The sequence below is a fragment of the Hypanus sabinus genome, chromosome 13 (genome assembly GCF_030144855.1).
Source record: "Hypanus sabinus isolate sHypSab1 chromosome 13, sHypSab1.hap1, whole genome shotgun sequence".
Lineage (NCBI taxonomy): Eukaryota > Metazoa > Chordata > Chondrichthyes > Myliobatiformes > Dasyatidae > Hypanus > Hypanus sabinus.
Genome location: NC_082718.1, coordinates 70,680,474 through 70,694,131, shown reverse-complemented (window position 1 = coordinate 70,694,131; position 13,658 = coordinate 70,680,474). Strand labels below are relative to the sequence as shown.

Here is a 13,658-nt window from a genome sequence, read left to right as displayed (position 1 = left end):
GGAAAGGAGAAAAACTAGGAGCAGCACAGTAAGTGCTATTACTCCATTCATAGACAGCGCAGTCTCCCAGTCTGCGTCGGGTCTCACCAATATATAAAATGCCGCACCAGGAGCACCGGACGCAGTATACCACACCAGCCGACTCACAGGTGAAGTGTCGCCTCACCTGGAAGGACTTTCTGGGGCCCTGAATGGTGGTGAGGGAGGAAGTGTAATGGCGTGTGTAGCACTTGTTCTGCTTACAAGGGTAAGTGCCAGGAGGGAGATTGGTGGGATGGGGAGGGGGGAGAGACGAATGGACAAGGGAGTTGCGTAGGGAGCAATCCCTGCGGAAAGCAGTGGGGGGGGGGGGAGAGGAGAAGATGTGCTTGGTAGTGGGATCCTGTTGGAGGTGGCGGAGGTTACGGGGAATTATATGTTGGACCCGGAAGCTGGTGGTTTGGTAGGTGAGGATAAGGGGAACCCTATCCCAAGTGGGTGGATGGGGTGAGAGCAGATGTACGTGAAATGGGAGAGATGCATTTGAGAGCAGAATCTTACTATCTTCTCTTTCAGTTAGTGCTGACAAAGGGTCTTGGCCCGAAACGTTGACAGTGCTTTTTCCTATAGATGCTGCCTGGCCTGTTGCGTTCCACCAGCATTTTATGTGTGCTGCTTGAATTTCCTGTAGCTGCTGATCAGACTTGCAGAATGGTGAGGAGGAATTCTAGATCATTCCTCCATACAAAACTGTTTCAGTTCATCAATATTTATGGGATATGTTGCATGACCAGCTCTCTTCAGGTCATGCCACAGCATCTCAATTGGGTTAAGGTCTGGACTCTTAACTTGGCTATTCCAAAAGACATTTTCTTCTCTTTAAGTCATTGTTATTTATTTACTCTTGTCTTTCGGATTATTGTCTTGTTGCATCATCCAACTTCTGTTGAGCTTCAGGTGACGAACTGCTACATGCTCAACTTCTGTTGAGCGCTACACCTGACTTTCAACCGTAAAATGTCATGATATAATTTTGAATTATTGTTCCCTCAATGACTGCAATCTGTCCAGGTCCTGAGGCAGGAAAGCAGTCCCTGAGGTTTTGGTGTTGGCGTGCATTGCTCTTCTTCCTCTAAACATAGCGCTGTGCATTTCTGCCAAAAATTTTAACTTTTGTCTCATTTGTCCACAGAGCGTTGTCCCAGAAACATTGTGGAACATACAGATGGTCTTTGCAAACTTGAGATGTGGAACAATGTTGTTGTTGTTTTTTTTTTTGGAGAGCTGTGGTGTCCTTCCATGTACATCATTGTAGTTAAGTGTTTTTCTTACATGAACATTTTAGCAAGTTCTAGAGATTTCTGCAGGTATTTTGCTGTTACCCTTAGGTTCTTTTTCACACTCCTTGTGCATTGCTCATTGTGCTGTTGGGGTGAGCTTTGTAGGACACCCGCTTCTAGGGAGAGTAGCAACAGTACTGACTTTCTTTCATTTGGAGACTTTTGTTGTTTGTGACTGATGAACACTCAGGTCTTTAGAAATGCTTTTGTAGCCTTTTGTAACTTCATGCATCTCTACAATTCTTCTAAGATCCTCTGAAAGTTGTTTTGATTGAGGCACGGTGAACATAAACTGATCTTTCTTGAGGAGCACAGGCTTTGTCAGTAACCTTATTCTGTGTGTCTTGAGGAGCAGGGCACCTTAACAACCCATACATCCAATCTCAACATTAATTGAAATACCTGACTCCAAATAACTTTTGTAAAAGCCGTTACTCCAGAGGTTCATATACCCTTTTGAACCTAGACTCTGATTGTTTAAATGGTGTACTCAGTATTGATGAGAAGTACCATTGTTTGTGGTTATTAGCATATTAGGCAGATTGTATTTGTCTATTAGTGTGACAAATGAGGGTCTGACCACATTTTATGTTTAATTAATGCAAAGGGTTCACAAAATTTTTCTTGCAACTGCACATTAGACACTAGACACAAGAGTGTCTGTACATAACGTGAATCTGACAGGAAACAATAAATTAGTGGTGGTTGGGGATGTGGTGGTTAGTTACCTGTCCTGGAAGTAAAGATGGAGTAAGACTTGATCATGGATGTTATTTAACGTGACAACATGACTACTGTTTCTTTGTTGCACACAATAGACATTTGAACTGTTGAATATACAGTACCCACAGTGTTACACCAAATGGCACTTTTATCTTCTAAGCCACTATGAAGTTTCTTGCTACATATTCTTTTCCTCTTCTCTATATCTGCTGGAATATGCATATATTGCACCACTTATAATTTTGCTTAGTTATTTTGGCAGTTAGATTTTTAAACCTGAAAATAGATTGTAAAAACCCCTGATTTTTAATATACTTATACTGTCTGGTTGTTGAGGCTTAAAACATTCATATCCCATCAGCCTCCTAATGAATGGTCATACATGTGAACTTCTTGTAGGGGCATGACTTTGCAATGTCGTTATGCTACCGGATGTCCCGGAGGAAATTTGTAGTCTGAAAAGGAGATGACAAGTATGGTACATTTAAACTTGAAATTTATTAGTTATTTTGAAACCAGTTTAGAAACATAGAAAACCTACTGTACAATACAGGCCCTTCACCCACAAAGTTATGCCGAACATGTCCCTACCTTAGAAATTACCAGGCTTATCCATAGCCCTCTATTTTTCTAAGCTCCACGTACCTATCCAAAAGTCTGTTAAAAGACCCTATCATATCGGCCTCCACCACCATTGCTGGCAGCCCATTCTGTGCACTTACCACTCTCTGAATAAAAAACTTGCTCCTGACATCTCCTCTGTACCTACTCCCCAGCACCTTAAATCTGTGTCTTCTTGTGACAACCATTTCAGCCCTGGGAAAAGCCTCTATCCACACGATCAATGCCTCTCGTCATCTTATACACCTCTATCAGGTCACCTCTCATCCTCCGTCACTTCAAAGAGAAAAGGCCAAGTTCACTCAACCTATTCTCATAAGGCATGTTGCCCAATCCAGGCAGCATCCTTGAAAATCTCCTCTGCACCCTTTCTATGAGGTGACCAGAACTGAGCACAGTACTCCAAGTGGGGTCTGAGCAGGGTCCTCTATAGCTGCAACATTACCTCTCGGCTCCTAAATTCAATTCCACGATCGATGCAGGCTAATACATAGGCCTTCTTAACCTCTTAGTCAACCTGCACAGCTGCTTTGAGCATACTATTGTCTCGAACCCCAAGATCCCTCTGATCCTCCACACTACCAAGAGTCTTACCATTAATGCTATATTCTGCCATGATATTTGACCTACCAAAATGAATTACTTCACTCTTTTCTGGGTTGAACTCCACCTGCCACTTCTCAGCCCAGTTTTGCATCCTATCAATATCCCACTGTAACCTCTGACAGCCCTCCACACTATTCACAACACCGCCACCCTTTGTGTCATCAGCAAACTAACTAACCCATCCCTCCACTTCCTTGTTCAGGTCATTTATAAAAATCATGAAGAGTAAGGGTCCCAGAACAGATCCCTGAGGCACTCCACTGTTGACCGACCTCCATGCAGAATATGATCTGTCTACAACCACTCTGCCTTCAGTGGGCAAGTCAGTTCTGGATCCAGAAAGCAATGTCCCCTTGGATCCCATATAACCATATAACAATTAGAACACGGAAACAGGCCATCTCGGCCATTCTAGTCCATGCTGAATGCTTGCTCTCACCTAGTCCCACTGACCTGCACTCGGCCCATAACCCTCCATTCCTTTCCTGTCCATATACCCATCCAATTTTTTTTAAATGACAATATCAAATCTGCCTCTACCACTTCTACTGGAAGCTTGTTCCACACAGCTACCACTCTCTGAGTAAAGAAATTCCCCCTCGTGTTACCCCTAAACTTTTGCCCCCTAACTCTCAACTCATGCCCTCTTGTTTGAATCTCCCCTACCCTCAATGCAAAAAGCCTATTCACGTCAACTCTATCTATCCCCTTCATAATTTTAAATACTTCTATCAAGTTCCCCCCTCAACCTTCTACACTCCAAAGAATAAAGACCTAACTTGTTCAACCTTTCTCTGTAACTTGGGTGCTGAAACCCAGGTAACATTCTAGTAAATCTCTGTACTCTTTATTTTGTTGACATCCGTCCCATAATTCGGTGACCAGAACTGTACACAGTACTCCAAATTTGGCCTCACCAAATTTTTAACAATTTTAACATTACATCCCAACTCCTATGCTCAATGCTTATTTAGGCCAACATACCAAAAGCTTTCTTCACCCTATCCACATGTGATTCCATCTTCAGGGAACTATGCACCATTATTCCTAGATCACTCTGTTCTACTGCCTTCTTCAATGCCCTATCATTTACCCTGTATGTCCTATTTTGATTAGTCCTACCAAATATGTAGCACCTCACATTTAACAGCATTAAACTCCATCTGCCTTCTTTCAGCCCACTCTTCTAACTGGTGGAGATCTCTCTGCAAGCTTTGAAACCCTACTTCAGCAAAATTGGCTCTCACTTCCAATCTGGGCTGGCACTTAAATTGTCTAAACAGCAAATCGTACCTCTTACTAGGACCCAACTGCAGTGATGGCCTCAGAGTCCAGACCACGCCATTTCTGGCCCAGATTCTCATCCAGCCTGAAACCTTTTCTCAAGCTCTTCTTTCTCAGCTCAGGGCCCAGACCAATCCAACCTTGCATCCAGTCCAGTTGTAAGGGCATCAGACTATCTCTTGCCAGGCCCTTTCGGCACCCAGAGCGATCCAATTTCACACCCAGGCCAGCTGTACGGGCCTCTCTTCCGCCCTCCCTTCTCTCCAGCTGTACAATAATGACAGCACAGTTCCAGGACAAAGGAAATACTGTCGGCCCTCCTTATCCGCGGATTCCACATGCGCAGATTCAACCAACCGCGGATCAGGAAAACCCGGAAGTTCTCTCCAGCACTCGTTGTTTGAGCCTGTACAGACTATTTTTTCTTGACATTATTCCCTAAACAATACAATATAACAACTATTTACATAGCATTTACATCTAGAAATGACTTAAAAGTACAGGCAGTCCCCGAGTTATGAATGAGTTCCATTCCTGAGTCCGTCCTTAAGTCGGATTTGAAGTCAGAGCAGGTACATCCGATATTATTTAACGTCAGTTAGTCAAACATTTTTCTTAGTATATAGTACATTTTTTACCTTTCTATGCATATAAAACACTTAAGAAACATACGTATTTCAATAATTAAACCACTGCATTGCTTAATAATAATTGTAGCTTTCATCGGGACAGGGCCTTTCAAATGCTCCATTAAAATTGTTCCAATCGTTGACCGACTGTAGCCTAATGGTTTTCCGATGACTGATGGTGTTTCACCACTTTCCGATCGCTTTATTACTTCCACCTTATTTTCAATCGCAATCATGATTATTTTCGTGAACAGAAACACCATGGATTCAGAGCTATGCCGGGTCCTAAAGAACACCGCACTGAGTCAGGTTAAATAAGGGACTTGAGCATCCGCGTTTTTTGTTATTTGTAGGGGGGTCTCGGAACCAATCCCCGGCGAATAAGGAGGGCCGACTGTACTTTGAAAATTGGATTGCAGTCATTTTAGCTGCCAATTTGGAAACTCTACTACCACTGTGAGATCTAAAATGCTCTCTAAAAGGTGTGACACTGCGGTCAGTTGAAATCTTGAAGACTTGACCTCAGCATTTATACAGCCACCTGGTTGAAAATATCAGCTGCACTTGTTTGCTAGTTTTGTGTTTGCTGTATGAGGACCTCGTAAATCATTTAGTGATGTAGTTTCCAACAGTTGTCTTCCATTTAATTAATGTGTTTTATCATTTTTTTCCAGTTATGCTGCATTTCCCAATGTCTGTTGCACTCTCTTAACCATTCAATGCCCTTTTAAATTTGTTCAGTTTACTTATTATCATGCAGACTTTGTTTTAGTACCATCCACAAATATGGCTGTCATTTGCTACCTTTAAATCATTCAAAGGATTGCAAGCCCTGGTACTGATCCCTGTGGCAGTCCACTGACTAATTGCCAGCTTGTAGGTGGTTCCTCCTTTTTGTTTTTAGCTCCTTCCTGTGAGTTAGTCAACCCTCTATCCATGTTACTTCCAAAACTGTGTTATTCTCTTGCAAAATAATTGTTTGGGGCACTTTGAGGAATGCTTTTTCTGAACATTCAAATATATTACATCTGCTGATTCCCTTAACTGCTGATGCTTTGATGAAGAACTGTGGTAAATTTTTCAGACAGTATCCCTTGTGAGGCTATATTGATTCTGTCTGATGAAACATGATGATTTGAATGAGGGTATATTTCAAATATTATGTCAGATTTGGTCTGCTTGCCTATGTTAGTATGCCTTTTGTATGAGAGTGCAGTGGAGGTTTACCAGATTGATTCCTGAAGTGGCATGTATACTGTGCAGAACGATTGGGTTGACTCAGTCTAAGAAATCTCACTGAAAGGGCTATTGAACCTGTAAAATTCTTAACCACGGAGCACAATGGTTGTCAATTCTGAATATATTTAAGAAGGTACTTGGATTTCAGGATATGAAAAGCATTAAGAACTGCCTCCCAGGTGCCAGGGTCCGGGGATGTTTCAGATCGCATCCAAGATATTTTACAGTGGGAGGGAGAACAGCCAGAGGTTCTGGTACATATTGGTACCAATGACATAGGTAGGGAAAGGGAAGAGGTCCTGAAAAAAGACTACGGGAAATTATGAAGGAAATTGAGAAGCAGGACCGCAAAGGTAGTAATCTCGGGATTACCTCCTGTGCCATGTGACAGTGAGTGTAGGAATAGAATGAGGTGGAGGATAAATACATGGCTGAGGGATTGGAGGTATTGGTGCAGGTATTCAGATTTCTGGATCATTGGGACCTCTTTTAGGGCAGGTGTGACCTGTACGAAAAGGACAGGTTGCACTTGAATCCCATAGGGACCAATATCCTGGCGGGGAGGTTCGCTAAGGTTACTGGGGAGAATTTAAACTAGAAATGGTAGGGGGTGGGAACCAAACTGAAGAGACTGGGGAAGAGATAGTTGACTCACAAATAGAGAAAGCTTGGAGACAGTGTGTGAGAGAGGATAAGCAGGTGATAGAGAAGGGATGTGCTCAGACAGATGGTTTGAGATGTGTCTATTTTATCGCAAGGAGTATTGTGAACAGTGGATGAGCTTAGTGCATGGATCAGTACTTGGGGCTATGATGTGGTGGCCATTACAGATGGTGGCTCAGGGACAGGAATGGTTGCTTCAAGTGCCGTGTTTTAGATGTTTTAGAAAGGACAGGGAGGGAGGCAAAAGAGGTGGGGGTGTGGCACTATTGATCAGAGAGAGTGTCACAGCTGCAGAAAAGATGGACATCATGGAAGGATTGTCTACTGAGTCTCTGTGGGTGGAGGTTAGGAATAGGAAGGGATCAATAACTTACTGGGTGTTTTTTTATAGGCTGCCCAATAGTAACAGGGATATCGAGGATCAGATAGGGAAACAGATCCTGGAAAGGTGTAGTAATAATAATAATAATAATAAAGTTGTCATGATGGAAGATTTTAATTTCCCAAATATCGATTGGCACCTCCCGAGAGTAAGGGGTTTGGATGGGGTGGAGTTTGTTAGGTGTGTTCAGGAAGGTTTCTTGACACAATATTTAGATAAGCCTACAAGAGGAGAGACTATACTTGATTTGGTACTGGGAAATGAACCTGGTAAGGTGCCAGATCTCTCAGTGGGAGAACATTTTGCAGATAGTGATCATAATTCTATCTCCTTTACAATAGCATTGGAGAGAGATAGGAATAGACAAGTTAGAAAAGCGTTCAATTGGAGTAAGTGGAATTATGAGGCAATCAGGCAGGAAATTGGAAGCTTAAATTGGAAACAGATGTTCTCAGGGAAAAGTATGGAAGAAATGTGGCAAATGTTCAGGGGATATTTGTGTGAAGCTCTGCATAGGTACATTCCAATGAGACAGGGAAGTTATGGTAAGGTACCGGAACCGTGGTGTACAAAGGCTGTAATAAATCTCGTCAAGAAAAGAAAAACTCACACAAGGTTCAGAAAGCTAGGTAATGTTAGAGATCTAGAAGATTATAAGGCTTAACAGGAAGCAGCTTAAGAGGGAACTTAGGAGAGCCAGAAGGGGCCATCCCCAAGGCATTCTACAAATATGTGAAGAGCAAGAGGATAAGAGTGAAAGAATAGGACCTGTCAAGTGTGACAGTTGGAAAGTGTGTATGCAACCGGAGGAAATAGCAGAGGTACTTAATACTTCAGTATTCACTATGGAAAAGAATCTTGGTGATTGTAGTGCTGACTTGCAGCAGATATTAAGAAAGAGAATGTGCTGGAGCTTTTGAAAAGCATCAAGTTGGATAAGTCGTTGGGACCAGATGAGATGTACCCCAGGCTACTGTAGGAGCCGAGGGAGGAGATTGCTGAGCCTCTGGCGATGATCTTTGATTCATCAATGGGGACGGAAAAGGTTCCAGAGGATTGGAGGATTGCGGATGTTGATCCTTTATTCAAGAAAGGGAATAGAGATAGCCCAGGAAATTATAGACCAGTGAGTCTTACTTCAGTGGTTGGTAAGTTGATGGAGAAGATCCTGAGAGGCAGTATTTATGAACATTTGGATAGGTATAATATGATTAGGAATAGTCAGCATGGTTTTGTCAAGGGTGGGTAGTGCCTTACGAGCCTGATTTAATTTTTTGAGGATGTGACTAAACACATCGATGAAGGAAGAGCAGTAGATATAGTGTACATGGATAAGGGCATTTGATAAGGTACCATATGCAAGGCTTATTGAGAAAGTAAGGAGGTATGGGATCCAAGGGGACGTTGCTTTGTGGATCCAGAACTGACTTGCCCACTGAAGGTAAATGCCTCAGGGATCTCTTCTGGGACCCTTACTCTTCGTGATTTTTATATATGACCTGCAAGAGGAAGTGGAGGGATGGGTTAGTAAGTTTGCTGATGACACAAAGGTTGGAGGTGTTGTGGATAGTGCAGAGGGCTGTCAGAGGTTACAGTGGGACATTGATAGGATCTAAAACTGAGCGGAGAAGTGGCAGATGGAATTCAACCCAGGTAAGTGTGAAGTGTTTCATTTTGGTAGGTCAAATATGATGACAGAATATAGTATTAATGGTAAGACTCTTGGCAGTGTGGAGGATCAGAGGGATCTTGGGGTCCAAGTCCATAGGATGCTCAAAGCAGCTGCAGAGCTTGACTCTGTGGTTAAGAAGGCATACGGTGTATTGGCCTTCATTAATCATGGAATTGAACTTAGAGGCCAAGAGGTAATGTTGCAGCTGTATAGGACCCTGGTCAGACCCCACTTGGAGTACTGTGCTCAGTTCTGGTTGCCTCACTATAGGAAAGATGTGGAAGTCGTAGAAAGGTTGCAGAGGAGATTTACAAGGATGTTGCCTGGATTGGGGAGCATGCCTTATGAAAACAGGTTGAGTGAACTTGGCCTTTTCTCTTTGGAGTGACGGAGGATGAAAGATGACCTGATAGAGGTGTATAAGATGATGAAAGGCATTGATCGTGTGGATAGTCAGAAGCTTTTTCCCAGGGCTGAAATGGTTGCCACAAGAGGACACAGGCTTAAGGTGCTAGGGAGTAGGTACAGAGGAGATGTCAGGGGTAAGTTTTTTACACAGAGAGTGGTGAGTACATGGAATGGGTTGCCAGCAACAGTGGGGGAGGCAGATAGGGTCTTTTAACAGACTTTTGGATAGGTACATGGAGTTTAGAAAATAGAGGGCTATGGGTATGCCTAGTAATTTCTACGGTTCGGACACGTTCGGCACAACTTTGTGGGCCGAAGGGCCTGTATTGTGCTGTAGGTTTTCTATGTTTTTACGACCCACTGTTGCTATTTTCTATGAACATCAGACATCTAATGAGTGCGACCATTTGCAAACTTAGCATTTTTTTTGTAGAGGACAGTGATTAGTCATAAATACAAACACGAGGAAATCTGCAGATGCTGGAAATTCAAGCAACACACACAAAATACTGGTGGAACACAGCAGGCCAGGCAGCATCTATAGGAAGAAGTACTGTCGATGTTTCTGGCGAAGGGTCGTCTTCCTATAGATGCTGCCTGGCCTGCTGTGTTCCACCAGCATTTTGTGTGTGTTGCATTAGTCATAAATGTTCATCAGGTTACATAATATCCTTAAGAAAATAAAATACAGCACATATTTCCAGTCTGGCAAGGAAGCCACTCTGAAGACGCATTAGCTTCATTAGCTGCATTTTCAAATTTTTTGTTTGAAGTTTATTTTCAATTTCTGTTCAAATGCGTCGGCTGCAACCTCAGCCTCAACCTCAGGATGGAAGTTGGGTTAATTGAGGAAGGTGATCATTTGAGGTCTTGTGTGTATTGACCATCTTTATAGAATATTGCACGTTGAAGTACACAACTTTTACAGAGCATGCTGTGTGAAGGGCTTGCAGCTTTATAAAACTTGATTAGGCTTCAGTATTTACAGTCCTGGTCACTCAGTTACAGGATGTGGAGGTTTTGGTGAGTGCAGAATATGATCACCAGGATGCTGCTATAGGGAGTGGTTGGACAAACTTCGATTATTTTCTCTGGAGTATGGATGCCTGAAGGACAACTTGATAGTCAGGTCAGATGGTCAGACTCTTTCTCCCAGGGTGGAAATATCTAATACTCAAGGAATAGCTTTCAGAAGAAAGGGGAGATGAGGTAGTTCAAGAGGAGAGGTGTGGGGCTTTGTATGCTGGTAAGTGTCTGGAATGTGTTGTCAGGGATTGATCGTGAAAGTGATGATAATGGCGTTTAACAGACTTCTATAAGGATGCCTGATGTATAGGGAACAGACGGACTATGGAGAAGGGATGAGTTTCATTTGGCATCTTGATTGGCACACACACGAGCTAAAAGGGCTGTACAGGTGGTGTCCTTTACTTCCAAATACAAAAAAAGCATGTGGAATGCAGGAAATAATTATGTGGAGAGAGGATTTTTTGGAATGAATGTTGATAGCTAATTTATTCTGATTCTCTCTGCCTGCAGTATCTTCATGACAATAATATTACTCACAGAGATCTTAAGCCTGAAAATGTGTTGCTCAAAAGCAATGAGGAGAACTGCCTTCTTAAGGTAAGGATTGGAGCATATGCTGATAGAACTAATATTATTTAGTACATCTTGTTATTAAGAAGTTGTAACAATATTTTGTAGAGGTAAGATGATGCTTAGACAAATGTCCCTACTGAGTCCCTACTGCACAAATTACACGATGAGTATGTGAAATTCTACTTGATTTTGGACTTGCACCCTTTTAAAATTCCAAGTGGTGAGCCACATTCTCTAACTAGTTGCTTTCTGAGTTGACCAGAGTGTGACTATTTCTGGAATGTGTTTCAATTGCACTGCCTATGCCATGCATAATGTGTAAATAGAAGCCACTCTTCCAAAGTTTCTGACCATCAAATATACCCTTCTCCAGTTCACAAATGCATTTTCTTTATATTCTCTGATTAGGCTGAGCAAGTTGAAATCATTTATTGCTTCCCCAACCTGCACTTCCTTCCTTCCTGTTTCTTGCTGATGACTTACTTTAATGCTTTCTGTGTTGATCTCAGTTTTGTTGTACTGTTTCTGTGAACCAGCTTGGTGTTGTGTATACACTGATCTTTCAAATTTAATTGGCATTTAACTATCCATGAATACCCGTGAATGCAGCCAAATGAAACAGCATTACTCCAGGGCCAAGGTGCAAAACACCCTACCAATAGTCACAGACAGCAATAGGCACATATTGCACATTTAAGATATCAGTAAAAATACAGTAACATAAAAAATTGGTTCAAGACCCTGAATCCATTAATGTTGCAGCAGTCTGCAGCCAAACACAATCTAACTTTGTCTTCTGTCGAGCTAGCATTGGGATGGCTTGGATGCCACACTACACTGCCTCGGGTGGAGTACACAGATTCTTGACACCACTTCTGGGCAGCTGTAAACAGGCGACATCATGGCTTGAGGGCGAGGCCTGACTGCGACCAAGGCCTCACCGTCCGCCAATAAATCAGTGATTGAATCTGCAGTATCCCACATTTACAATGTCATTAGGGTCTTGTGATCACAAAAAGGCAACTAAGATGATCACTGGCTATTAGACTGATAATCCACTATTTTAAAATACTGATATTTCGGCATCTGTTTTCTGCACTTCATTTAAAGCTGCCTAGTTGTTTGTGAAATAAGTTGTTATAATACTGTCTAACCTCTTAAAGTGAATGAATTAAATTTTGGGGAATGACATTCTTTAGTCCCCTTTCTGACCTTATACTTCTCACCTGCCTATTACTTCCCCCTGGGTCCCCTCCTGCTTCCCTTTCTTCTATGGTCCACTCTAATCTCCTATCAGATTCTTTCTTCTCCAGCCATTTACCCTTCCCACCCACCTGTCTTCACCTAACACCTTCCAGCTGGCCTCTTCCCCCTCATCCCACCTTTTCATTCTGGCATCTTCCCCTTTCTTTTACAGTCCTGAAAAAAGGTCTCAGCTAGAAATGTCGACTGCTTACTCTTTTTCACAGATGCTGCCTGACCTGCTGAGTTCCTCCAGCAATTTGTGTGTGTTGCTTTGGATTTCCAACATCTGCAGACTTTCTTGTGTTTGTGATATAGTCTAATTAGTCTGACCTCAGTGGTTGGGAAAACTTTGGAGTCGATTGTTATAGATGTGGTTTCGTTGTACTTGGAGGTACATGATAAAATAGGTCACAGTCAATGTGATTTTGTCAAAGGAATATCTTGCCTGACAAATCTGTTGGAATTCTTTGAAGAAATAATAATCAGTACAGACAAAGGAGAATCGGTGGATGTTGTGCACTTGGATTTTCAGAAGGCCTTTGACAAGGTGCCACAAATGAGGCTGCATATCAAGTTACAAGCCCTTGGTATTACAGGAACGATACTAGCATAGATAAACACAACTGTCCTCCCACTTTGAAGATCACATCACAACCTGGTTCACCTCATGCCCTTGTATAAGCCCAAACTACAGCAGCAGTTACCACCAAGGTAGTAAAGAAATAGTCTCCAGAGGCCATCAAGACCTTGAAAGGGTACTTGAGGTTACTGACTGGAATGTGCTTTGTGAGCCATATGGGGAAGACATTAATGGACTTATTGCATCACTGGCTACATTAGCTTCAGTGGGAACATTGTAATACCGTCAAGGACTGCTTGCTGCTTCCCTAACAACAAACCATGGGTCACCAGTGATCTGAAGGTTCTTCTCAAACACAAAAAAAGAGCCTTTAGATGTGGAGACAGGGAGGAATTGACACGTGCAGAGGGAGCTAAAGGAGAAGATCAAAGTGGCTAAAGAGGAATACAAGAGCGAGCTGGAGAACAAGTAGCACATGGGAGGTGTAGAGAGGCATGAAGAACATCACTGGCTTCAGTCAGCCAGGCTGGAGAGCTTCAGAATGCAGCTGTAAATGGGCGAATGAGTTGAACCTATTCTTCAATAGTTTTGACCATTGTCCCCCGTTCACACACCCTTCAGCACACCAGTCCAGGTACCGAGGCAGCCAAAGCTCCCTCAGCACTAATGCCTCCTCACCTCCTTC

The 13,658-nt window shown here is 42.7% G+C and overlaps 1 protein-coding gene across 1 annotated transcript in view; it reads left to right on the top strand.

The window, feature by feature from the left end:
* Positions 1-13,658, top strand: part of chek2 (checkpoint kinase 2) — a 94,808-nt gene that overhangs the window by 64,002 nt on the left and 17,148 nt on the right. Inside the window, exon 9 of the mRNA XM_059987857.1 lies at positions 11,086-11,172. Coding sequence (XP_059843840.1) covers positions 11,086-11,172 — 87 coding nt within the window. The remainder of the gene's footprint in view (positions 1-11,085; positions 11,173-13,658) is intronic.